This window comes from Tiliqua scincoides, chromosome 1 (assembly GCF_035046505.1).
Source record: "Tiliqua scincoides isolate rTilSci1 chromosome 1, rTilSci1.hap2, whole genome shotgun sequence".
Taxonomy (NCBI): Eukaryota; Metazoa; Chordata; class Lepidosauria; order Squamata; family Scincidae; genus Tiliqua; species Tiliqua scincoides.
Window position 1 is genome coordinate 135,660,459 of NC_089821.1, and position 27,576 is coordinate 135,688,034.

Below are 27,576 nucleotides of genomic sequence, written 5' to 3' on the forward strand. Positions count from 1 at the left end.
TTTATAAAACATTCCCTGGCTCTTCAATGACTGCAGATACAAGAAAAAAGAAAACATAAAATGTCAACATACTTGTCTTCATAAGGTAGAGCAGGGGTGCTCACACTTTTTTGGCTCGAGAGCTACTTTGAAACCCAGCAAGGCCCGGAGATCTACCAGGGGGGAAGGAAGCGCCTGACAGACACCCCCTTTAATGTATGGAGCCCCTGCTGGAGTCTAGTCAGTTTTGTCAGTTTTGTTGCTGCATGCCTGAAGAGCAGCTAAAGTGTCAGTTTCAGTGTCAGTTTAGTGTCAGCTAAATATGTCAGTTTCGTCTAGTCACTAGACGAAACTGACATATTAACAATTTGGAGAGACAGGGCTCCGCGATCTACTCATTTTGCCTGGCAATCTACTGGTAGATCGCGATCCACCTATTGAGCACCCCTGAGGTAGAGGAAGATGTCTTCCATGCTGGAGAAATTAAGAATCAAGATAGTGCTACATCTAGAGACCTTCATCCCAGTCCAGAAAGAGGAACTTGCCTAGGGAAGCAAACTTCCATGTGTACAGCTGGTGCAGGTGCGCATTCACAATTACATCACCAGACCCATTCGGATCCCATTGCATTTCACTGATTACACACACCTTCAACTGTTGATGCAAAAGGGTGCACCCAGTGGGGAGTTAGGAAGCTTTGGCAGGAAGTGATCCCCTTTCTCTTCCATAAGCCTCTCACCCAGTAATAGGTCTTCTCAGACCTGCACCAGCTGGGCCACATCCAAGGAAAGAAAGGGGACAGGGAGACTGCAAAACTAGAGGATAGGATCCAGTGTGTGCCAGTGCCTCTGGATTCACCCCCTCCCGCAGCCTCCCTGCCTCCATTCCTCCCCCTTCCCTGCCCGGTTTTGTCCCCTCTCCACTCCTGTTCTGCCCTCCCCTTGCCCCCTCCCACCTCCCACATTGGCTTACCTGCTGTGACAGGCTGTCAGTACTGGAACAACAGTGTGTGCTGCCAGAGCTTCCTTTATGGCTGCCAGAGCATTTTAAGCAGGGTGGGGTGGCCCATTAGGTTTATGCTAATACGAATATTCAAGTACCAACGGTACTAGGAAGCAGGATTTCAGAGTACAGGAATATCTGGGCTCCAAAATGACACTTTAAAGAAACTAACCAGTGGGAGGGCTATGGAGAATGTATATACCATTCATTCTGAAAAGTATAGAAGTGAATTACCTAGACCACTGGTTCTCAAACTCTCTTGAAGTTTGAGCCTGAAGTCTTTGTAGGGGCAGGGAGTATGGCAGCAATGTGATCCTAAGGATCACACTGCTGTGGGGGAAGAGGGGACTTTTTAAAAAATGTAACTTACTAGCTGCCAGGTTAAGAGGGTGCAGGGAGCACCTCAGAACCCTCTGCAGGGCTGCTCATGGCTTGCAGAAAGTAAAAAAAACAATTGCAACCCACTTCTGGTTTCACAATCACAACCTGGAAGTGGGTAGTGATTGCTTTTTTTACTTGCTACAAATCATGGGGAGCCCTGCAGAGGGCTCCGCAGGGCTCCCTGCACCCACCCCGGACCCTAGCAGCAGATAAGGTATGTTAAAAAAAGCACCCTCTTCCCCCACAGCAGCGCAATCCTGAGGATTGTGCCACTGCCTTCCCCCTGCCCCTTAAAGAGAAAAGGACAATGGTTCTCCAGCTGATGAGTTGTGACACATCAGTTTGAGAACCACTGACCTGGACATACAGGGCAGAACTATAGCAGATTCAGAAATATGAAGTACAGGGAAGACGGATGAAATAACTATTTTACAAAAATAATGGTTAAACCCTTCCTCACAAGTTTTTGGGATTACCTACTGCTTGTTAGAATCCTGGAACAGCCTGCATGACTCTGAAGGGCAGTGTAATGTTCACAGCCCAATCCTATGCATGGCTACTCAGGAGTAAGTAGTGCTCATTAGTGTTTACTCCCAGGAAAGTGTGCAGAGGATTGCAGCCCCAGTCACCGAAGACTGCCTGCCCTCTTTGTGCCTGCTCTCCCTACCTGCCCTCTTTGTGGCTCTTGCAGGTGGTGTGATACATCTCTAGCTACACCAGTGCTCTGCTGCTCTCCTGAGTGTTCCTTCTGGGCCTTAAATGAGAACACTGAGACACCCCCAACCCCACCAGCACCTCCGTTTTTTCTGTGGAGGTATGCCTGACTCTCGCCACAATTCATTTCTTGTAATCACTCTTACTCAAGTAAAAAATGATTCTATAAGCGGCTCAGACTGAATTGTAATAGCTGCCCATTGTGACTTGTGGGTCAAGTCGAGTCAGAAGATCAGTGACTCGCAACTTGACTTGCAATTTGGGTGCAATGACCCCAGCACATCCCTGAGAACAGAAATGGTAAGAATTATTGATAAGATGGCAATGGGGCTGCAAGTTCTAAATTATTTTGCTTCTAGTCTCCAGGGTAGCAATTAATATGGCTTCCTTGTGATTGGATTCCAGTCATTTTCCTTTCTGTCTGAAGAACGGTCCTCTAAATGTAAAAGTCTATACATTCACATGAACACAAATCACATTATTACCTGATGTACTTTGTGTACTTCCTTGACCATCGTCCATAACTGATCAAGGTTTTCAACATGAATCATTTGGGGATTTTTCCATTTTGAGGACTACCCTGTCTCAACATAGCATTCTTTCCAGTGGCTGATGCCTCCCTTGCACTTTTTTTTAAAAAACTTTTTTTAGTTTGAGAACCCAGGTATATGGGCTGTGGGAGCGAATTGGGCCTGGAAGGGGGGAAGAGATAGCACAGCAGGCCCTCGCTGCATCCTAACCCCCGTCCTGGCTTGCTGGCATTACCCAGGGCTGCACAGTTCAGCCAAATAGTTGGTGCAGATCCAAGTAGCCCCATTGAGCAGGCTGGAGACCTCTTGCTTGCTCAAATTCAATACTTGTACAGCATGGGCCTGGCAGTTCCACTGTGAGAGCACTGAATAGGACTGGACTGTGAGCCTCTATGAGACAGGGAACCAGCTTTTTATTCCTTTTGCTATGTAACAACATTCATTTTTTGTTGAAAACTGGTACATACAGCCACCTGAAGACATACCAATAGACTGAATTTTCTGCAGAGAGACACTTGCCATTTTCTTTCTTTCTTTCTTTCTAAGTTATAGTTTTATTTTAAAAAATCAAAAATTAAAACATTCAAACTCAGTAAATTAGAAGTAGATGAAAATAAAAATTAGAAAAAAAAGGAAAAATAGAGATGTTGAAAATTGTGTGGCAGGTGCAGCATTCTCAATCTACGTTTCTCTGTTCTTCTACAAAATAACATATTGGGTATCACCTCTTAAACAGTCTGATAATTGTTCTAAAGTACATTTTCAACAACAAAAAAAGTAAAAAGTTATATAACCATTATCTACTCATCAAATCCATATCTTTTGACCCATTTCCCCCTTCACACGCAGGAAGTCCATGAATGGTTCCCAATTATCCACAAAGGTTTGTACTGACTTGTCTTTAAGAAGAACTGTAAGTTTGTCCATTTCTGCAGTATCTTGGACACTTGCCATTTTCTTAACATGTCTCAGCACAAGTTGGCATACAACAGGAGAATCTAAATTTTTTTTTAAAGTCCAGCTTGTGCTAATAAAGTCTCAAACCAACATTTTTTAGTGTCAGATTCTTCCTTGACATTAATTACATCGTATTTTATGGAGAGGGTGATAAAGAGAACATGCAACCCTACCTTCAAAATCTGCAAAGATGATCAGGTTGTCGTTTTTAAGGAAATTCCTCCGAAGCAATGTGTTATATTGCAGGAAGTAATTCCAGCCCCATTGTGGGCCTATGTAGCGGTCATAAAAAGAATCAAAATATCCAGTTCTAGACGGTTTATCCCAAAGTAATGTGCCATCTATGATGGAACAAAGAAGTTAGAATGGATAAGTTGGTATTTGTATTAATACATTTGTATGAAGATTTGGAATTCAACTAGTGCTGCATAAATTTATTGATTTATTGTGCTATGGAAACCACTTTGTGAACTACTTTTTGTTGAATAGTTGTATATTATGATATTGTTATTGTATTTTATTGTATAACAACGACAACAACAAAAGTATGACACAAGAAAGCAAGAGTAATCTCAATAGTCATAGGGGCCTTGGGTGCTATCCCAAAACAGCTGGAAAAGCACCTAAACACCATTGGGATGAGCACAAGTAGCATCAGCCGATTACAAAAGGCCGCCTTACTAGGAACAGCACATATACTCCAGCAATATTTGTAATGCAACAGCTTGAAGATAAAAAATAGCTACCTATCCGATGTCCTTGAAAAGGACTTGATAGGTGAATACAGACAAAATCCAGTCAAAAGTAATAATAATAATAATAATAGGAGAAAGTAACCAAATACTTTCTGTGCATAGAATTTACACCAATCTGGATGAAGCATGTAAAAGTACTGCCGATAGTAATTGGCACACTAGGAACAATGTCAACACAATTTAATGAGTACTTTGCATAAATGGACACCCTGGCAATAACACCAGTTGAATTACAGAAGACCGCCATAATTGGCACAGCGTCCATCCTTCATCAGTACCTCATCTACACCTAGACGTCAGGCAGATGTCCATGTGGATGACGATTTACCAGCTGATAAATGTTGTGGTTTTTGTGTGTATAAGATCATTATCAGCTGTGTTGTCATTTTGATGTTAATAATAATAATAATAATAATAATAATAATAATAGCTGCATGGCTTGATACTGAAATACCTAGAAATAACAGGCATCAGTAAAAATGTGAGACAATTTGTGCAAAAATCAATGGCAAAATGGAAGATGCCTTTGATGCTGGTCCCTAGTGATATGTTGGATGATGTTAACATCAGGAGAGATATTTTTCAAGGCTAAATATCATTACTGTTATTTGTCATCTCATTAATTCCTCTAATAAAACTGCTAAACAAAACGATTTGGATTATCAAACATTCAAAACATCTCCCAGGCTTCCCACCTCCTTTACATGGGTGATCTAAAGCTAAATTGAAAATTACCATCTGAAAAAGAATTGCTGTTAAACACTGTCTGAATATATAGCCAAGATATAGCCATGGAGTTTGGATTAGTCAAATGCGCAGCCCTAACTATCAACAGAAGAAAAGTGTTGAAAACTGAAGGAATTGAAATGCCATATAGAAACAACATCAAGTGTTTGAAAGAAGAAGATTACCACAAATATTTAGGCATTCTGCGGGCAGAAACAAGAGAAATGGGCATTGCAAGAATGTATAAAGGATAGTGAAAAAGATGCCTTGAAACTGGTTTCTCAAGAAAACATGCTAAATACTGGGGACGGTGATGCAATAACAAAAAAGCTGGCTAATAAAAAAGATGCAGATCAGGAAAGAAAAATGGCAAAGCAAAGCGCTCCATGGTGAGTACACAAAAGACACTGCAGGAAATGCTGACAACAATAACACCTTGCACTGGCTAAGATCAGGTGGATTGAAGGAGACAGAGGTAATGGCAGACCTGGGGTGGACGCAGGGCCTAGGAGAGAGGGGTAAAGGGGGTAATTTGTACCTGGGGCCAGGGTCGGAAAGGGGGCCCAGGAGCCAAAGGAGGGGGCCCAGAAAGTTCCTGGGATCTGACATTTTCCTGTCTCACCTGAACTCGCTGCCAGTGCATGATGCTGGGGCACAACCATGTGCATGCCGTGTTAACTGCTGCTGCAAGCCATACACATTGGGCTCAGAAATGCATCCATGACCCTCCTTAACACAATGCCAAATCTGGGAGGAGACTAACCTGCCTCAGTAGCTCTTTGGCTTGTGGATCCCATAGCCATGAAGGAGTATATAGGAACTCAGGGACCCAGCTGTGGGGCTACAGCTGCAGCAGAAGTTCATTTTGGTCCATTCTAGTGTGAGCCTAAATACCATGATGCTAATTTTCTGCAATGGATTTTATATATTTCGAAGATTTTAGAGAGACTTAGGAGTGCGTTTGGTTTTACATATTTATCTAGCTGCCAGTGCTGCATGGTTGGGTAGACCTGGGCTCTGCATCAATAAGCCTAGTAGACCTGGGCTCCAAAGACTATTGTGACTGTTAGCACCATCCCCCTGTCCTACTTTGCATTCTGCCTGCCCCCATTGCCCCCCTCCACCTTTGGGAAGGGGCCCAAAAGAAACTTCATAACCCCCAATAAAATTCCTCTCATAGGCCCTGGGTAGCGGCAAAAGCCCCAAGTGCTGCACTCACCACATCCCCACCCGCTGCGCCACCCTGCCTGCCTGTTGGAGCTGTTCCGCAGGCAGACAAAGCCCCATGTGGCGCTCGGTAGGACGCAAAAGTCTTCTGAGGCTTCTCATGTGATCTTAAGCAATACTTTGATTTCATCAGGAAACTGCAAGTGTTGTTTAAAACCATGTGAGAAGCCTCAAGAGGCTTTTCACGCACTGCTGAGCATCACTGCTGAGGCTCCGTGACCCTTGGTAAGTATCCTGGGGAGGGGGGATGTGATGGAGGGGGGCAGCATGTCGTGCACCTGCTCTGGAACTCAATGGGGGCAGGTCCATTACTAGCTATAGGGATTAATTTTGGCTGCCCAAGACCAGGTACCAAGAACGAATGTATACAGAGCCAAAATTGAGAAAACATCTATGGACAGCAAATGTCACCCGTCTAAAGATGCTGATGCGACGATGGACCACCTGGTCAGCTGCTGCAAGAAAATTGTACAGACTGATACAAAGAAAGGCACAGCAAAGTTGCAACAGTAATTCACTGGAACATGTAAAAAGTAAAAACTGCCTGAGAGTAACAAATGGTGGAACCATAAAATTGAAAAAGTAATAGAAAATGAAGAAGTCAAAGTGTTCTGGGATTTTAGAATACAAACGGATAGGAAAGTAGAGATACTAAACTTTGCAATACCTGGTGAATAGAAGAACAGAATAGAAAATAAAGAACTGGAGAAAATTACCAAGTATAAAGACCTGCCAAATTACCAAATTACCAAATTACCAAATTACCAAAGTATAAAGACCAAGTATAAAGACCAAGTATAAAGAAGTTGACTGTGGCACAAGAAAGCAAGAGTAATACCAATTGTTATAGGGGTCTTGGGTGCTGTCCCAAAACACCTGGAAAAGCACTTCAACACCATCCAGATGAGCACAAGCACCATTAGTCAATTACAAAAGGCTGCCTTACTAGAAACAGTGTACATAGTATTACTATATTTGTAATGCAACAACATAAATAGCTGCCTAAACAACAATAGCTGCCTATTCTAGGTCCTTGGGAAGGACTTAATAGGTAGACAGATGCAAAATCCAGTCGAAAACAACATGACTGTCCAAAATAGATACACACACACATTTTATACATTGAATTCGTAAATGCTGCAGAAACTGTGAGCTCAATAATAACCAAAGCATATTACAATGGAAAATCCAGGATATTGCTTCAGTTATTCTGTGATTTTGAAGAGATGTTAGTTTGTACAGTCATACTGATTTATATGAAAATGGGATCTGACTCCAAATTTATTCTTTCCCATGATATTATAAAATAATATTAAAAAGATGTACATAGTACATTGTCTTAGGAATCATAGGGCACAATCCTACCCTGCACTGGAACAGGTAAGCCAAGAGGCTTGCGCTGTATCCAGTGCCAGATTGTGGCCACAAGGGACTTAGCCAGAGGCAAGTGAAAACATTTCCCCTTACATCTGGGTAAGGGCTGCTGGCCCCTATGGGTCTCCTTGGACTTGCACCATCACTTGAGGTGGCACAAGTCCGAGGAGAGAGGAGTAGCTTCAAGCTGCTCCGTTCTCTGCGGGAACAGGGGGTTGGGATCTGGGCTGATGCAAGTCTCACAGCGGAAGCTGGCATGGAGGCTTACATCAGTAAGGTGGTAGCGCGGGAGGCGCTGGATGCGGCAGTAGCCCTCATGGTGCCACCGAGTGGGGGCACCCCAGGCAGCTCAGGATTGGGCTGCCCCTTAGGATTGGGCTGCCCATCTCCTACTTAATTTAAAAATATATGGAAAACTATTATAGTACTGGTATCCAAAATCTACATAGATCTGTAGGAAAAATCAGCACCCAGAAATATGTATGTATGCTTTATAGTCAAACACGTAATAGAAACATGTAGTCAAGACTTGACATGTAGTCAAGTCAACATGTAGTCAAGACTTGTCCTATCCCTCCGCCCCAAAATTCAAAATAATCTTTAATTATGACCCTTAAACTTACTTAGCATTTGAGTAGGGTCTGTAGTAAAGCTCCGGCTTGATGACATCCTTTGGGTGATATCAGGATCTTGATCCACTATGGTGAATGTCACTTGCCTGTTCCCAGCTGGCCACTCTAAAGCTCCATCATTTAGGCTGCTACAGAGAGAAAAACCAATTCTCAAGTAATCACTTGTTGAGCTGCTTGGGCCATGGGGATAGAGTCTGAGCACAAAGCAATAGCCCTCGGAATTGTAGAATAATGGACTCGAGATATAGTCCCCTTTGGAAGTACTGTTAAAAAAAGAAGTAAAGTTCCTTATCTGCCAGACATTAGTGGGGCAACGTGTCTCGGTCAGACTGATATCATCAATGTCAATTCCACCAGTAGAGTTGGATGGGTCTGCTCTGATTCCATGAAAAACATAGCGGAATTTGGTCTGGCTATCAAAGGGGATGTTTGCTAATTTCCACTGTTGTGCTTCATTAGCTGTAAAAGAAGAGATGAAGCCTGATTTTATAAACACAGAGACACAAAAACAAATCATCACGAGTGCTTGACTCTCCTTATAAAGTTCCTAAATATGAACTCTGTGAAGTGGAAAGGCTAAGGACAACTGAGAATCAATTGGGTTTCTATTGCAAGTGCATAAGGAAAACTATCAATGAATCCATCCCTCACTTTGAGAGGGTAATGCACATCTCATTGAGATCAGTGGCAATGTTCCCGTTCAGCTTTAGATGATGTACAGATGTTATTTATAGAATTGCCTTTTAGAAACCTGAATCCCTATCTGTAAGGAAAGAAAGCATTACGGATGTCAAAGCTCACCATAGATTGTTTGCAGTTTTGTCATCTTTCTGATATTTCCAGTTCCATCATCGTTTTTAATCCAGATAATCAGTTCATCACGTAGACTGCCATTAAATTGGAAAAAAAACTGTAGACACTTCTCTTTCCTCCTTGGGTAGAGGATACGGGACTCCAATATAGCAGATTCACCGGAATGTCCTGCTGTGGTATCCAGGTGCATAAAGTATCCCATCTCTGAAAAGAAAATGCAAGGAGCTTGATCATCATACTGAGACTCCAACTCACTCTGGAGAATAACATAGCCTGGGTCAACTGCACTAAACAAACATCACTGTGACATAATCTTATTTTTATTTCTTACAAGTTTTCAAGGTGGTGAAAAATAAGATAAACCAAAGAGTGCTCTTTAAATTACAAATGAATAATTAATAAATGTAGAACGCAGAGACCCAGTGACATAAATAGAACTAATTTTCACATACAATATATTCAAACATTATATAAAGTTATGATTTTGCAAAATGTTTCATGTCCGTAAGTCATGCATATATATGTCATGCATAACTATTTTTGCTGATGGCCACATGCTTTCCCCAACATCTGCAAGAGGGATCTGAAGGCCTTGGGAGTGGACCTCAACAAGTGGGAAACCCTGGCCTCTGAGCGGCCTGCTTGGAGGCAGGCTGTGCAGCATGGCCTTTCCCAGTTTGAAGAGACACTTGGCCAACCGGCTGAGGCTAAGAGGCAAAGAAGGAAGGCCCATAGCCAGGGAGACAGACCAGGGACAGACTGCACTTGCTCCCAGTGTGGAAGGAATTGGCCTTTTCAGCCACACTAGACGCTGTTCCAGAACCACCATTCAGAGCGCGATACCATAGTCTTTCAAGACTGAAGGTTGCCAACAACAACAACCCCGTGTAAACCACAGGTGGCACCGATGGGTCTCCTCAGATCTGCACCCATTATTGAGTGGGCGTAGATTCGAGGAGACCTGTGTTGGGTCTCCTGGGCCCAGAGGGGGGTCAGGATACGACATCATCTCTGTCCCCCTCCCACCCCACTCCCTCCCCACTACACCTTCTCCCTGCCTTCCCTCCACTTCACTGCTGTGGAATGCCTCCCCCCATGTCCCCACTCACCCCTCTGCCACCCAGCACTTGCCTGAAGCTCTGAGCAGTAGTCACCCATCCTCCATTCAGCGCTGGCTCAGCATAGGCTCACACTGAGCCAGCGCCTGCACTGACTGGGCAGTAAGTGTTGCAGGTGTGCCTTATGGCCCCAGCTTGTGAGCCCTGGCCTCTGCCCCCTTAAGGGGCAGGGGCAGCCTGGAGGCAGGGAGGAGGCAGCGGCGCGATCCCCAGGATCACGCCACCCAGGGGGGCTGCAGGGGCTTGGGTGCACTTACCCAAGCCTCCTGCAGCCCGGCGCGACCTGCAGCAGGGCTCCCAGCAGCAGTGAAAATAAATGCGGAGCGATGACGCTCCACTTCTGCTTTAGTGGAAGTTACTGAGGTTAATCAATGTTGGCTATAAAAAGTCTATGGCAATCATATGTAATCAACCCAAGAGAGGTCATATAGCTGACCACAGCCCTATAATATTTAAGATAAAATTTACATGCCTTCCCCTGACCTCCCCAATATAATGTAAGCAGGACTATTTAAATGTCTATAATAATGTCAAATATATGCAATTAGAAAATCAGATTATGTGATTATAGCAAAACACTGGCTGATCTAGAGCCCAATCCTATTTCACCTCAATGCCGATGCTGGGATCCAGCGCTGGCGCTGGGAGTAGCAAAAGTACCACAGGGCACATCTTCAACAGCCTGCCAGGAGTTGGTGCCAGCCCAGTGTGAGTCAGTGCTGCGCTCAGCGGTAGAAGCTCCAGGTGATGATGAGGGCCTTGGAGTGGGGGGAGGCGTTCCAGGGTGGAGGGAGGGATGGAGGGCGGGCAGAGGAGGAACCGGGGCAGTATGGGGTGGGACCGGCGGAGCCCTGTGTTTTTCAGCCTGACACAGAGCTCCTTCAGTCTGCACCAGCAAAACAGACAGTGCAGAATGGAGTCTATTGCGGTCCCCGTATCCTTACTTGGGGGAAGGGGATGAAAGTCCCCTTCCCCCAAAGAGGCCTTTGGCAGCCCCAGCAGTGTTGCTGGATGCAGCAGCAGCAGCCATTTTGGTGCTGCTGCACCTGGCGGAGCCACTGGGGATAGGATTGATCTGCTAGTTGCTTACACATTTCACTAAAACACACACACACACACACACACACACACACACACACACACACACTGCAAGATGTCTAATAATTGCTGCTGCACACTAAGTCTTTATGAGAGACTTTTCGAGTACAGTTAAGCCCTCTGAAGTCTCAATTCTTTAAATGAGAGACAACAGCCCAATTCTAATTCCTTGTGCAGCAAAGCAGTAGCAACAATGTGACCTCCGGAGGCCTCCTCGGGGTAAGGGAACATTTGTAAGCCCATGCCAGATTGCCAGGTCTATTCCAATCTGTGCCAGCTATAGAGCTATAGAGCTGGCACAAGACTGAAGGGCCCTGGGTCAAGGAACCAGGTCAAGTAAGGAATTGACAGATGCTGCTGCTGTTGAATCAGCCTCCTTCTCAGTCCTGATCCATCCACCTCCCTGTCCCCAATTGCCACCCTGTTCTGTCTATCATTCTGTCCTCTGTCCTCATTCTGTCCTCTCCCCACTTCTCTCCTAACCCCTGCAACACCCTGAACACACACACACCTCTGGTGGTCAGACTGTGCATTGCAGCAGATCACCTTTTGCAGCAAACAGAGTGCCTTATGCTGCCAGAACTTGTTCCAGTAGTGTATTGCACCCATAAGATTGGGCCCTTTGAAATAACTGGAAATGACAGACGTTCAAATTTGGTAGCATTGTGCAGTTTTTCTACATGAGCCCTATTTCTTTAGCAGTTACTATGTCAAAATTGAAAATGTACAGTAATGTCCTACCTGCACATCGGCCTATCAAGGTGTGGTCCTTATCTTCCACTGTAGACAGTGTATGCTGCCAGTCAAAATCATCTTTTGCATTCTGTACCATGCCACAGATATTAATGGACTCAAAGGAACACTGGTCAAGGAGAGTAAGACTAGAACCTGTGGAATATTTAGAAAAGTTTCATATGAAAATAAACATTTTTTATGCAAAGTTGACCAACCATGATGCTGCCTAATTTTTCATTTGTCTTAGGTGACAGAAGTGACTGTCCCTGTAGTCTTGGATTTGGTGTTGAGATTTTTTTTATATAAATGCTACAGTGAAATCACAAATGACTGAGTGCCAAATGCTATTCAATTTTCCAGTGCTGGTGCAGCTGTGCCAGTGAGGCATGTGCTGCATCCTGTAGTATGGGAGCAGTTACGGAGGCCTCCTCCAGGAAAGGGAGCATTTGTTCCCTTTCCTCAGGGCTGCATTGTGGCTGCACTGGCACTGGAAAGTTGGAGAGGATTGGGCCCTAAAGCATTTTTAATTGATAAGCTATTCCTCAAAAGCAACTAGAAATAAAAATAAAATTCATTACAATAACATATATTTTTCTAAATAACAAAAAAAACCCAAACCAAAATGAAAATCTGTACTACACCATCTAAAAAGTGTTTTTGCTTGAAATCTATCAATGAAATGTGGTATTTACTGGAGCATTTAAATTAAAAAAAATTTTCAGCACTTTTGTTCCTGTCTTCCAAAGTTTAGACTCATAACATCATTTTCCTTTTGTGTGGGCTGGTAGTTCCACAAATTCAGGGGCTGATAGATCCAGGAGGATTTCGGAGAGTTCTTAGGGAGTTTCCAGTGGGCATAGCTGACATTCTTGTCAATGTCCTAGATACTTTGCTTGATATGGAGATGACTTTAGTCATTAGGATAATTGCTCCTAAGTACTCCCATTGGATAGAGCTTATTCAACAGCTTGATTTTTCTTGGAAGTGAGTACAATGAAGTGGATGGAATAATGAGAATGTTGACAAAGGAAAATTTGAGCTAAGTCTGAATATAGCTCATTTCATGGAAAAAGATAGAGAAACCTTGGATTACTCCAATGCATTTTATGTGGAACTGCTCTTGAAGAAACTTCAGCTACTACTAGTTGGGACCTATCAAGTGGTCTAGGATGGCCCATCAATCATGGAATGTCTATATTTTATGTGTATTTCTGGGTAGAGGCTGTCTGTTTTCTCAGATGAGAGCAGGATTGAAGCGCAATAGCCCAGACTGTGTCCCTCAGAGCTGAGATGCAAATTACAGGCAGCTTGCTAGACTGAATGGGGAGGAAAACAAATTGGGTTCAAAGCAGCCAGGATCAGCCAAACTGGATTATCAAGTTTCAAGGAGATAGGGTGTGTGACCAGACAGCAGCACTCCTCAAATCAGATAATAGCTGTGACACCATTTTGGCCAAGAAAGAAAACAGTCCTGGCTGGAAGCTTTTTTCACTTCTTTCTCCAACTAGCCAGAAACGAGCCCACCCATTCACTCACAGAGAAGGTGGTGGAATCAGCTGGTGGTTACATCCCCCTGGTAAGATTAGATAGATGGGATCTTATAAGGAACAGTATTTAGTCAGAAATACCCACCTTCTTACCTTATTTCCTGCATAAGGTAAGGCAAACTGGAAGTGCAGGACTTCCAGTTTGATTAACAGACACTGCATTAATAATAATAATAATAATAATAATAATAATAATAATAATAATAATAATAATAATAATAATAATAATAATAATAATACAGGTATTTATATACCACCTTTCTTGGTCGTCAGATTTCTCCTCAGACTTTAATTCAAGGTGGTTTACATAGGCAGACAATACTAAATCCCAATAGGGATTTTTACAATTGAAGAAGGTTCTGTCTTTCAAGAACCACAACATTTCAGATGGATCTTTTATGATCTGGTATCACATTCTGGCCTCCATTTTCCTCCCACACAGGCTGACAGCAGTCAAAGAGCAGGTGGGATAACTCAGCATAACTCAGCTCAGCTTGTCAACTGCTTCAAGGTCTTGCCTCGAACTGGCAACCTTTGGATGTTATCTTCAGGCAAATGGAGGCTCTACCCTCTAGACCAGACCTCCTGCCTACTCCTGTTTTTCTCCAAGGGAACCCAGCCATCAATGTCAGTGTTGGTGAGGATTTATCTTGAAACTAAGCTGAACATCTCAGGTAGGGAAAGACATTGAACGAACTAAGTGATTGTTATCTTGTTGTGTGTGTCTGGCAGTGATTGATTAATTGACTGCCTGATTAAGCTTTTAAGGGAAGAAGAAGAAGGAGGGGCATATTTTCCCCCTCTGGGAAGAGGAAAGGGGGGGAGGCTTTCTCCCTTCACTTGTTTGCTTGTGTGAGAAGAAGCTTTGGAGGAGATTTGCTGAGCTTGTTATGGAAATATGAGAGCATAACTCTAACTTTACAAATCTAAAACTCGTTGGATTACAAATTAATTGTTTTGGAATATAAACTCTACTTTGAAACGCTCAGTTTCGTTTTCCTGTGGAGATCTTGGAGTGCCTGTGGAGAGGGCTGGAGATCTGCATTTCTTTGTTTTGCAAAAGTGGTTTATTGTTTTGAATTCCTCTCACTATCTCCTGGAACAGAATCTGGTTGATATAGCAACAAAGGTAAGCAACAGAATCAAAACAATAGAATAAGAAGAATAGGGACATCTAGTGGATTTAAAAAGACATTGTAAGAATAAGAACAGGACTTGACAAGTGAAGAAGGATGATACGCTGAGGACATCTAGTGGCATTAAAATTATTGCAAGGCAAAGGTTTATTTGACTTAAAATTTCCTTGTGTTGGTTTTTATGGGTGAACAGTTGATTTCTTGATGATGTGATGTGATATATGGGTAACTGATAGTGATATATGTGATAACAGATACTTGAGTTTTACAGGAAAGAAGACATACGAAGGAAGAAAAAGGATGACAGGAAAAGGAGGAAAAGTTAGGCGCTCTCCCGCCCTGGAGTCCCGCCCTGGAAAACTAACACAAGAGGAACCGAAAGGGAAAGATTGGAAGCAGACAATACAAGATGATATAGAAAAATTAGTGGCGATGAGACAGCAGCACACAAATCAATTTCTGCAGGTTCAAGCTAGTCTGGATGTTTTAACTACACAACTAAATGATCTCAGTGTGCAACTGAAAGCTGTTAAAGGCCAAGCAGATGAGAATACACAAAAGATTAGAAAATTAGAAGAAAAGACAACAAAAGATCAATCTAGAATACTGGAGATAGATCAGAACCAATATGATGGAGAGGCAACTTTAATGGAAATTCAGATGGAGAGTGCAGCTCGAGTGGTGAGAATACAAAATGTACCAGAACAGAAAGGGGAAGATACACAATATCTGATTGGCGATTTAATATCAGAGTGGATCGACACACCAACAGAGGAGATACTCATGGATCTGGATTCAGTGAGAAGAGTGAGCACTTTTTATCTAAGAAAACATGAACTGCCATGTGAAATTCATCAGAACTTTTTACAGAGATAAAATATCTCACAGGAAAAGGAATGGATGGTGGAGGGTAGCAAGAGAAAAGAATATGAAGAGCTAGTAAAATTCTTAAGAGGAAAGCAAATACCATATAGATGGCTTCTCCTGGAAGGTATGTTTTTTCAATTCCAGTCACAGATACATAAATTCAGCAATGAAAGCAGAAAATTTTTTGAGTACAGTGATGAAAGATGAGATGAGAAATGAAGAAACTGAGGAAGAGGAACTGAGAAGAAAAGAACTAGAAAGTGTAGAAACAGAACTGGAAGAAAAGAAATCAGATGATTCAGAGATAACTGAGGAATCAGAAAAGAAAGAAACTATAGTGGGGAAGGAGGCATTCACCGATGCCAGACAAAAGAAGAAGACAAAAAGAGAAGGTGAATAGTAAAAAGAAACATGATGGTTAAGGGATGGAGTATTTCCTTTGTCAACATAAATGGCTTAAATTCCCCTCAAAAATGAAAGAAAGTCTTCCTTCAATTGTAAAAGTTAAATATGGATAGGTCATAATATTACATTAGAACAATGGGAATAGATTTGGAAATATAATATAAAATTTACTAGAGCAACAAATTTTAAAGAAAATGTATATAGAATGTTTTATAGATGGTACATGACACCAGTAAAACTGGTAAAAATGAATCAGAACATATCAAAAAATTGTTGGAAGTGTAAATGTGTAGAAGGGACGTTTTATCATATGTGGTGGACTTGTAAAAAAATGCAAGTATATTGGAAAATGGTAAGGAATCCAATACAAGAGATTGTTGGATTTATGATATCGCTGAAGCCACAGTTATTTTTGCTTAATATTACCTTAGATACTATAGATAAAGAAAATGTGTATTTAGTTATTATGATATTAACTGCTGCAAGGATTTTATATGTTAGATACTGGAAAGATATTAAAATTCCAATGAAAGATGAATTAATAGAGAAAATAATGAATGTGGCGGAAATGGATAGGCTTACAGAGATTTTGGATCAATAGCGCAAACCGACACAGATAGAACAATGGAGACCATTTTATGCTTGGTTGAAAATGAAGTTGTAGATGTATAAGATAGGGCATTTAGATGAATATATTGTATACATGATATATTATGCAGGATATGATATGATATATAAATGATATTAAGAGGCTAAACTAGAAGAGGAACAAGATTAGAAGATACGTATTGATTAGATATATTGATATATGATTGCTTGCACCCTCCAATGGTGTGTTTTTGTGTTTTTTTGTGTTGTGTATTGAGTTTGTGTTTGTCATTTGTTTGTTTATATCTGTTTGTTTGTTTTTATTTTGGAAAAAAATAAAAAATTTAAAAATTTTTTCATAAATGTTTCAAAACTAAATCAGGATTTCAAAGTTCAACTTACCACAGTTGTACATGCGATTCAGCCTTTGTAGATCTATTCTGCTAAAATCCTGGCTTTGCCCAATTACATCATTGAATTCCGGAATTTTAGTTGTAATTGAAGGAATATCACTGTTTATATTGAATGAATAAGGTCCATAATGCATGATAGATTCATAATCATAAGGCGTGTTTAGGTCAGAAATAAAGCTATCATCATATTTGTTGAAGTTATATGCTTGACCTAGAAAAGATTATGCCCATGCCATTAGGAATGTTTGTGCATTGCAGACACGCAGGTGTAGAAAAATCTTAATAATAACAATAGGGAACAGAATATTATTCCATTCCATACACGGACATTTGATTCTCTATGAAATCTTGATACTATAGGCAGAAACTCAACCAATAGAGACTTGCAATAGTATATGGCAACAAAATTGTATGGGGTTGCCATAGGTATTGCGATTCTGTTCAAGTAATCACTGATCACTGAGGGGAAAAATAAAAGCTTCTTCAAATACGTTAGAAGCAGGAAACCTGCCAGAGACACGGTTGGCCCACTAGACGGTAAGGGAGGGAAAGGGGAAATTAAAGGAGACTTCGAGATGGCAGAGAAATTAAATGAGTTCTTTGCATCTGTCTTCACGGCAGAAGACCTCAGGTAGATACTGCTGCCCAAACAGCCCCTCTTGACTAAGGAATTAAGGGCACAATCCTAACCAGGTCTACTCAGAAGCTAGTCCTATTTTGTTCAATGGGGTTTACTCTCAGGAAAGTGTGGTTAGGATTGCAGCCTGGCAGCCCAATCCTGAGCTCCTGTGGCACACAGCTTCGGTGGCACCAAAAACGGCTGCCTCCATATCCTGCGCGCCTCAGGCTACTGCAGGCACCACCTTGGGAGAAGGGGACTTTTGTCCCCTTCTGCCAGGTAAGGGAAATAGCTCCACAATGGGGCTACTCAATTCACTGCAGACCAAAGGGTTGGTGGTGAGGTAAAAGCATTTTTGCAGGGCGCCAAGCCCCACACGAACACTCTGGATTCGGTGGAGCTCCTCTCCTCTCCACTGGACCCGCCTTCCTCCCTCCCTGCTTCCTCCCCTGGCACGCCTCCCGCCTGCCCTCTCCCTTCCTCCTGCCTCCCCCTCCCCAGAACGCCCCCTCCCCAGAACGCCTGTTCCCCTGCTAACTGGGTAAGAGGCACTTTTTCAAGTGGGTGGTCCTCTTTTATTTAGCAGGGGGAGAGTAACTGGCCCACCTCACCCCAGCACTGTCTGTTCTAGTGGCTGTCTGCTGGTATTCCTTTGCATCTTTTTAGATTGTGAGCCCTTTTGGGACAGGGAGCCATTAGATATTTGATTTTCTCTGTAAACCGCTTTGTGAACTTTTTGTTGAAAAGCGGTATATAAATACTGTTGTTGTTGTTGTTGTTGTTGTTTTTATGTTATGTTCATTTGAACAGAGATTTGTAGGTGTACATTTCAGCCTTGGAAATGTACTTTTAGACAAGGCAGACACAAGCTTGAAGCCATTGGAGTCTGAAATGCAGCTGCCAGGTGGTTTCCACCTTGCTGTCACTAGAGCTACACCAATTACATGGCATTGCTACATTAGGACAAAAGGGTATTCTTGCTGATGACTAGGATTGCCAGCAAAATCTTTTAAAACCAGGATTTTTCCAAAGTTTTGTGAAAATCCAGGATTTTCAGATCCAACCTGAGCATCCATGTGAAAGAATCAAATTTCCATAAAGGGCCCAGAACAATGTGAATGGTCTGAACCATCTCAGAGATGTTCATATCTTGTCAGAATTATCTCTTACCTTCAATAATTTCATCCCACCAAATTTTAACATAATCATCTCTGTCACTCCGTGACTGCTCATGATAAAACCCCAGTGCATGCAGGAGTTCATGCTCCACAGTGTCTTTATATTCACAACGCAATCCAATGGATACATACTGGCCAGTCTGAAGATCACCCACATAAGACCAGCATCTGTTGGACAATGAAAGCAGCTTATTTAACAGAGAGAGAGAGTCACTGCTTGCACCACTGCCGCAAGAATATTGTATGCTCAGTTCCTGAAGGTTCCAGAGATACCTTCAGTGGAAGGATGGTGATTAAAGATATTGGACCTTGCAGAAATGGACAAACTTACAATCCTTCTTAAAAACAAGCCAGTAAAAACTTTAGTGTACAATTAGAAACCATTCATGGACATCCTGCATGCAAAGGGGAAAAATGGGTCAAATGAACTATGGATTCAATGAGTAGACAATGACTATATAACTTTTTTTCTTTTTTGTTGTTGAAAATGTACTTTAGAATTATTATCAGATGGTTTAAGATGTGTTACACAACATGTTATATGATTTTGTAGAACAAAGAAATGTAGATTGAGAACTCTGCACCTGCCACACAACATTCAATATCTTTTTTCTTTTTTAATTTTTACTTCCTTTTATTTCTGTTTTGTATTTCTAACTTACTGGGCTGATTTCTAACAATCCTGGGCTCAGCGCCGTGGCTTCGTGCCACCGCACACTGTCGCAAACGTGCCGTAAGGCACGATTGCAAGCCTCACTGCTGGGCTACTGCTCATGCTAGCCCAGTGCTGGCCGGTGCTGGGCTAGCGCCAGGGCAGTGAGGGGCAGGTGCCCAGCCTCCGCTGCTCAGTGGTCTCACAGACTGCCAAGCCACGGCATGGTAAGCGGGGTGAGGAGGGGGGCGGGGAGGAGGCATTCCGAGGAGGAGGGAGGCCAGCGGTGGGCGGAGAGAGGGCGGGGAGAGGCATGCCGGGGAGGTGGGGGGTGGGGAGTGGGCAGGTGGGAGGCCTGCAGGGGGGGAAGGAGCGGGGAGGGAAGGAGGCGGGTCCATGGAGCTCTGCTTGGCGCCCTATACGAACGCCTTTACTTTATCGGCAGTAAAGTGAGTAGCCCCATTGTGGGGCTGCTTCCATTACCTGGGAGAAGGGGACAAAAGTCCCCTTCTTCCGAGGCTCTGCCTGCAGTAGCCCGAGGTGCACAGGATCCGGCAGCAGCCGTTCTCAATGCCACCGAGGCTGGGCGCCCTGGGCAGCTCAGGCTTGGGCTGTGAGTTTGTATGTTTCAGTCTTTGATATTTTAAAATAAAACTATGATTTAAAAAAAAAGAAAGAGAGAGTCCCTTCAGGGCTGGTGACCTTTTCTTTAGCACACCCACCAGCTGTCTGCTTGGCTAGCTTCCTTGGAACCTGAAGCACTTCAGAAGTGGAGGGAAAATGCTCCACAATGAACCACAACTGCTTCTCACGGGAGGGAGGGGGTCCGTATCTTTCCATTTGCTTACCTCCACTGCTGCTCCTTCTCCTTTCACTCACTGAATTGGAAAAGGATGAGAAAATGTGGAGGGAAGGAGAGTGCTGAACTAGTACATTGGAAAGTTGTAGGGGCAGTGGCTGACACATCATTAGGAAGGGAGCGACAGCATGCAGCAGGCAGGAGGTCTTGGGCTGGCCCTAACTTATTCAGGGCCAGTTCAGTCAGGCTCTGACAATGCATGAAGTTAATTCTCAATAAGAAGACACTCACTCACTCCTAAATTGTTTTGGAAGATAGCAAAGGGAATTTGCGACAGGCTGATTTCCTAAGAGGTTTCAAAGTATGCAATGCTAATTTGATATCAAGAATGGCAACATCCAGAAAACTGTGAGGGTGCATGTCAGCAAACCTGGTCATTCCCCTGCAGAGGTCAAGGTGATAATCCTCCAACAAAAACTGTTCAAAGGAAGATCATGTAAGGTGGGGGGGAGGAGAAGCTGAACTAGGATGTATAATGAGATTTGACCACAGGTGGGGGTTTTATCACAGTCCCCTACTTATCACAGTACTCATATAGCAGTCCCAAGTTCCATTACTGGGCTGTGGTCACAAGACCTAATATGAGTTTCTGTTGGAACATTGTAATGTTCTTGGATACCCTCTGGCACTTCTAGTAGATCTCAGCAGGTGTCCAGGTTCTGGTGGGGTTGGTGAGGCCCAGGCATGCCTGGCTCCCTTCTGAAGGGGTGAGGAATGCGCTGCTGCTTGCCCCTGGAGGTGGAGCCACTTGTCCCATATCCATAGTCCTGACAGTCTGGGGTCTTAGCGGGGTTAACCTCCTCACCTGGGTGGTCTCCTCCCCTTTTGGTTCCCCTCTCTCCTTGGGGCATTAGCCTCCAAAACTGGCAGTTACTGGCAGGTCTGGGGTGAGGAGCAGTTCCTCTATTCCCAAGGCAGCCACATGCCTCATCCAACTCCTTCCTACAGCTGCCTGGCTCCATTTGAAGCTGGCATCTGTGGCGCCTAGCACCACCTCTTCTGGACTGCCTCTGCTGCTTCTGGGCCTGCTTTGAACCACTGCAAACTCTTCTGAGGACTTGGGCAGCCCAAGGGCCCAGCTGGCTGCATTGGCCCCTGCAGTGGCCCTGGAGTGGGTACCCATTGCGGCCTGGCTTGGCCAGTGGCGTAGCTAAGGGGGTGCAGGGGTAGCAGTTGCATCAGGCTTTAGGGGGGCAACAAGCTGAGCTTGACACAAATGACCAAAATTGTGAAAATCTTGGTACACATGAATAATACCAACATGTTATATATAATTGGAAAGGTAATTTAATGCAGAACGCAATGAAACAAACTGCACTGGAATATCTGTATTCTGTCAAAAGGTATGGCCAATTAACCAGAAAATGGAAACACAACTGCTTTATGGAACAAAAAATGAATTCTCTTAACGCAAAACTGACCTATGAGTCTGATTGTTCTGAGAGCCAATGACATGTTATTGACATGTTGCAATGACATGTTATCATGACAGTGTCTTGAACCAATCAGGGGCACACATTTTATTTATTTACTTAATTAAATTTGATTTTGTCTGGGGGGGTCTGTCGTCTGGGCCCAGTCCCGGCCTCAGTGACATGGGCCTCCTCAGGAGTAGCAGGTGGAGCAAGTATGACAGGCAGGAGGTCTCCCAGGGAGTAGGGAGAAATAGCCGGAAGTGGTAGGGCTGGCTGGGCCAGCTGCTGGCTTCATAAGGAGCCCGGCAGGCATAGGGAGTGGTCGCTCCTCCTTGGGCTCCTGCTTAGGGAGGGCAGCTCGGGGAGGCGAAAGCAGCCCCTGGCTTGGCCTGCTGCCCTTACCCCATCCTGAAGAGGATGGAGAAGCCTCAGCTAGGGGCACCCGGCCCCTAACTCCAGGAGGGGAAGGTTCCTGTCACTTTTGGAGGCTGCAGAAGCCTTGTGAAGCCAATGGACCCTCAGTAGGAGCCCTCAAGTTAGAACAAGAGGCTACTCCAGGCCAGCTCTTGAGGCCTCCCAGCCGTGGGGTGGTAGGCAGGCAACTCTGGGGCAAGGTATCACTGGACACGACATCATAATCGGACATCATCATCATCGGACACAACATCATAATCATACTATGTAAAGACTGTAAGGGGGGTAGACCTTGTGACGTAACAAAGCACCCTCATGAATGTAAAATCATTGACCATATTAAACCGCCTACCGCAGCCCCTCTTCCAGACTCGACGTCTTCTTCCTAAGCGCAGTAAGTGGGAGAGGGCCCTCAACACACGGGAAGAGGGGTGGGCCCCAACCATGGAGATGACAGGGGGTTACAAATTTTTTTTGACCCCAGGTAGCAGATAAATGCCTTAGCTATGCCACTAACTGGGGGGAGGCAGCAGAGCAAGTGGGTGGCAAACTGCTGGGGGGGGAGGAGGAGGTGGGTTCCTCCCAATTTTCACTTTTTTAATAGCCTGGGCACAACGTTATTTCCGTCATGTTGGGAATGTTCCAGGGCAACATTTTGAGCTTGGCACTGGGCTACACGATCATTAGCTACGCCACTGGGAATGGCTATAGCCCCACAAGCTGAAGACCACTACTTTAAGATGCCACAAGACTCTTTTTATTTTTGCAGCTGAAGACTACCACACCTACCACTAAGAACATAAGAAGAGAGCCTTGCTGGTTCAGGCCAAAGACCCATCTATTCCAGCTTCCTGTATTTCGCAATGGCCCACCATATGCCTCAGGGGGACAATAAGGCACCTGTATCCTGTTGCTACTCCCTTGCAGCTGGCATTCTGAAGGAGCTGGCTTCTAAAGCCAGATGGTTGCATATATCCAAGGCTTGTAACTTGTGGTGGATGTACAGAGGCTCTGGCAGGGCCTCCGAGAGGAATTTTATCTGGGGGTACAAAGTTTCTTTTGTGCCCTTTCCTGAAGGGGGAGGGGGCAATGGGGCAGGCAGAATGGGGGGCAATAGGGCAGGGAGAGGGTGCTGACAACCAGAACAGTCTTTAGAGCGCAGGTCTACCAGGCTTCTTGATGTGGAGCCCAGGTCTACCTGACCATGTGATAGTGGCAGCTAGATAAATATGGAAAACCAAACACACTCCTCTCTAAAAAAATTAGCATCTTCATATTTGGGCTCACACTAGAACAGTGTGACAGTGTGTAGGACACTGTGTAGTAGGACAGTGTGCTGTGGGCACCACAATGAACTTCTGCAGCACTTGTAGCCCTGCAGATGGGTCCCTGATCTCCTATATGCTTTTTCATGGTCAGTGGATCCACAAGCCAAAGAGCTACTGTAGCAGACCAGTTTCCTCTCAGATTTGACACTGTGTTAAGGAAGGTCATGGATGCATTCCTGGGCCTGGTGCATATGACTTGCAGCAGCAGTTGCCACTGCATGTCTGTGGTCGTGCCTTCAGCATCATGTGCAGGCATGATAGTTCAGGTGAGATAGGAAGTTGTAAGATCCTAGTAACTTTCTGGGGCCCCCTCCTTTGACTCCTGGGACCCCTTTCTGACCCTGGGCCCAGGTACAAATTACCCCCTTTACCCCCCTCTCCTAGGCCCTGCCCTCTGGAACTTATTAACTTGTACATCTCAAATAAAATCAGTTGGTCACTTCATACATAAATGACAATAATACATATGGTTACTTTACCCATCCAACTTTTCAAACTGGAGATAGGACTTTTCTCCTTCATACGGTTTGAAATCAATGCAAGATTTCAGTCGAAACATCTCAAATGCTTGCAGAATAACACCCTTAGTATTCAGATCTGAAAGAGGGAAAATATTCATTTTATATTCTCCCCCAGCAGGTAGATAAATGAACAGATATTAAGAAAGATGAAGGCTACACATAACTGTCCGCTGAGTTAAAAAATGTGTAAAGCACACTTCAGTATCATTCATTTGATCAAATACAGTTTGAGTTGTTAAAGTAAATAATTCAAGGGATATATGAGAAATATATATCTATGGTGTAATTGCTTTGGAAAATGCTGCCAGCCAGAATAATACTTGCATGTAGGTCCTATAAGCACAGGAATTTTCACTGTTAGCTGTTGAAAATTCAGGAGCTGTTACAGCATTCTTGAAGCAAACAATAACTGCCATACATAGTAAAGAAATGACAGTATCTTTGATGATTTTAGTGTCCTCGTAGGGATCACCTGCCTCACTTCCCATGAAAGGCAACATAATTTAGCAGATAGAGCATGGGAGTGAGAAGATTTTACACCTACTACAGGGATGTCATAAATAATGGCACTTCTCCCCCACCCTGTATCATTGAAGAATGTTCAACAAAGTTACAAATAATGAGATTTCCCACTCCTACAAGTATTGGCCAAGTGGAGGTGGAAGGAAAATTACAATGTGCTACTTCACATTAGCAACTTTAGGACAACCTTTTCTGATGGCATTGTTCAGACTTGGATCAGGGATACTCGAGTTCAAATCTTGGTTCAGCCATGAAGGTCACAGTAACCTTAGGCCAATTTCTCTCACTTAGCCTAACCTACATTACAGGGTGGTCAAGAGGACAAAATGGGATGACTTTTGATTGGCTGGGTTGAACCCCTTAGAAGAAGGGCAGGATTCAAATGCAATAATAAATAATATACAGGTTGGGCATTCCTTATCCAAAGTACTTGGGACCAGAAACATTTTGGGTATCAAATTTTTTCGTATTTTGGAATACTTCTATATGTATAATGAGAGGTCTTGGGGATGCGGCCCAAGTCTAAACACAAAATTTATGTTTCATATACCCCTTATACACTTAGCCTGAAGGTAATTTTATAAAATACTTTTTAATTGTTTGGTGCATGAAACACAGTTTGTGTATTTTGTTAGGCAAAAAGTGAAAAAAAGTTATGTTGACACTCAACATAGATCTGTATTTTGGAATACTCTGTATTTCAGAATTCCGGATAAGGGATGCCCAACCTGTACAGCTATATCCTATAATGTATGTCCTTTTCCATGCATCTTTTGGGACATGTTCAAGCACCACAGTTCCTATCCTCACATCGTTATTGCTGGCAGTCAATATATGTCTAATTTCTGCCGCTGCCTCTTACATATCTATAGTCATGTAACATTTCTAATCATACTTAACTTATGAAGTGGCATGTGAGAGAATTATGATTCTGGGGGCATTAATGTTATCATTTGGGCTATCATTATCCTTTGTACTATGTAGATCAGCCCATATAATCTCTGCTCCCTTACAAAATAAGTTCAGGGGATTTACTATGGTTTATATCTGAGCTGTTAGGACTTGGACATCTCCTCCAACCAGAGCTATAAAATAAAGTAATAAAGTGTTCAGGACCTCATTATTGACATTATCACATAGTAATGCAGGCTACATGTAGTAATGTACAAAGTGTATCAGTCACCAGAATTCTCCAAAATAAATGATCTTATTACCCAAACTGTCACCCATTATGTAAGGAATTGGCAGCTTCCATCTGTATGAGCTGTTCCTTAGTGCATTTTTCTCTGTCTGTTAACAAGATTAAGAATATTGAAAAATGTTAACTTTTCTAAAATGAGATTTTAGTAGTAACCTTCTGGTAAAATCTCAAAGAATTATATCAACCAAACATACCGGCAAGATAATGTCAGCTTCAAAAAACTGCCTTCCTGATGCTAAAAGAAATAATGTCAGATGATAAAGAGGAATACATTCAAAAGGAATACAACAAAAAAATCAATTGTTTTTGTTCTCTAGTCCAGAATTTTCAACACAGATGAAAATCAGTATTTGATCTAATAATCAAACTAAACCTTCATTCACTCCCTAAATATACAAGTATGCTATGCGGAAATATGGGGTACAACAGGTTATCATTGAGTGTGTAACATTTATGTGCATTGCATTTTTTTTTTTTTTTTTTGTCCTTAGAAATGTGGTTTGGCAAATAAGATGGTGTGGTAAGCTGAAGCTCAGAAGATAAACTCATGACCCAATCTTAAGGGTGGCTGTCACAAATGTGATGCCGCTGGAGAGCGCAGACTGGTTGATGCTGGAACCAACAAGCAGTTGTATCTGTAGAACAATGGATTCTCACTGGTGCAGGTAATACTGTGCAGGAGGTTGAAGGGAGGTGGGGAGGGGTGTAAGAATGGGGATGGGCAGAATGGGGGGGAAATGTGGTGAGGAGGAGGGCAGATTGGGCCTGGAAAGGGGGCTGCCACCAGCAATTCCTTCCACACATAGCAGCTAAGTTCTAGTCTGGTGGTTCTCAAACTTTTGGTCTGGACCCATCAATGGGTTGTAACCCTATTTTTGGTGGGTCACAAAACCAACATTGAGAAAACAACCTGACAAGGGAAAGTGAAATGGAACTGCACATGTGTGTTTTCTTGCAGGCAGGTGAACGTGCCATGGCTCTTATTGAAATCCAGGTGAAGGGGGACATAAAGATGCCAGGGATGGTCATGATCCAATGAACCTGGAGCTCAACAAACACTCCAGAAGATGTCCCCCCACTGTAGTAAAAAGAATATAAACACAGATTTGAGTGGCTGGTAAAAATGAAACTTTTTTTTTTTTACAACCCAATCCTAATCTGTGCTGGAACAGGCAGACCAGATGACCTGAATGTATCTGGTGCAGGGTTGGAGATGTACCTGGTGCAACTTGGAGTAAGGGGACATGTCCCCTTACCCCAAATAATGCCCCAGCCACCTCAATGGGGCTACTCGATCTACACCAACTAAATCACTGGTGCAGATCCGACCAGCCCAGTGTAAGGGTGGACTGCTTGGGAGAAGGGTTAGGATCTAGCCTAAGTGCTGGAGGTCAATCCCACCCCACTCCTGGGCCTGGCCTGCCCAGTGGCCCACCCAGTGCCCTCCCCCTGGAATCTCCCTGGAATGCCCTCCCTCCACCCTCCCCAAACCTCTGTGCCATCTCCCCCTGCTGCTGCCAGCACAAACTTACCTCTGCCAGGGCTGGATCTGGGAGGCCAGCATTTGTCCTTGTGCTGTGCAAGGCTCACCCGATGCCACTGACTGCTGTAACGCAGTGGGCATTTGTTGCACAAGGCTCTCCAACAACATGCAAGTCAGCATGCTGTCAGGAGTGCTGGTGGGAAGACCCATACCTTCCCACCCCCACCAGCGAGGGAATCACTGCTCATCAGAAGAGGTAGGATGATGGGGGAGGCAGGGGGATGGAACAGAGGCATGGAGGGGGCAAAACCGGGCTGGGTGTTAGGCATAACAGGGAGGGGGAGGCCATGGAGGGGGAAGATCTATTGTGGGCAATGAATGAATCTT

General features: G+C 43.7%; 1 protein-coding gene across 1 annotated transcript; it reads right to left on the bottom strand.

Annotated features, from left to right (window-relative positions):
• Nucleotide 1: 1 nt before the first annotated feature.
• LOC136645815 (meprin A subunit alpha-like) lies at nt 2–27,399 on the bottom strand. Its single transcript, XM_066622229.1, has 11 exons — nt 27,297–27,399; nt 25,901–25,941; nt 25,720–25,795; nt 23,942–24,059; nt 18,787–18,962; nt 16,987–17,208; nt 12,048–12,194; nt 9,079–9,294; nt 8,269–8,736; nt 3,737–3,904; nt 2–30 (listed from the first exon to the last, which is right to left on the bottom strand). The coding sequence occupies exons 1-11, from the start codon at nt 27,397–27,399 to the stop codon at nt 2–4; spliced, it is 1,764 nt and encodes a 587-aa protein (XP_066478326.1).
• Between the last annotated feature and the right edge of the window lie 177 nt (nt 27,400–27,576).

Bases quoted from the DNA above. Each gene is read 5' to 3' on its own strand.
- LOC136645815 (XM_066622229.1), bottom strand. From the start codon at position 27,399: ATGGGTCTTCCCACCAGCACTCCTGACAGCATGCTGACTTGCATGTTG. The intron at 25,796-25,900 runs GTATGTTTGGTT...TCTTGTTAACAG, and splicing joins AAGCTGACATTATCTTGCCG to ACAGAGAAAAATGCACTAAG. The intron at 31-3,736 runs GTAGGGTTGCAT...TTGTATCTGCAG, and splicing joins CATCTTTGCAGATTTTGAAG to TCATTGAAGAGCCAGGGAAT.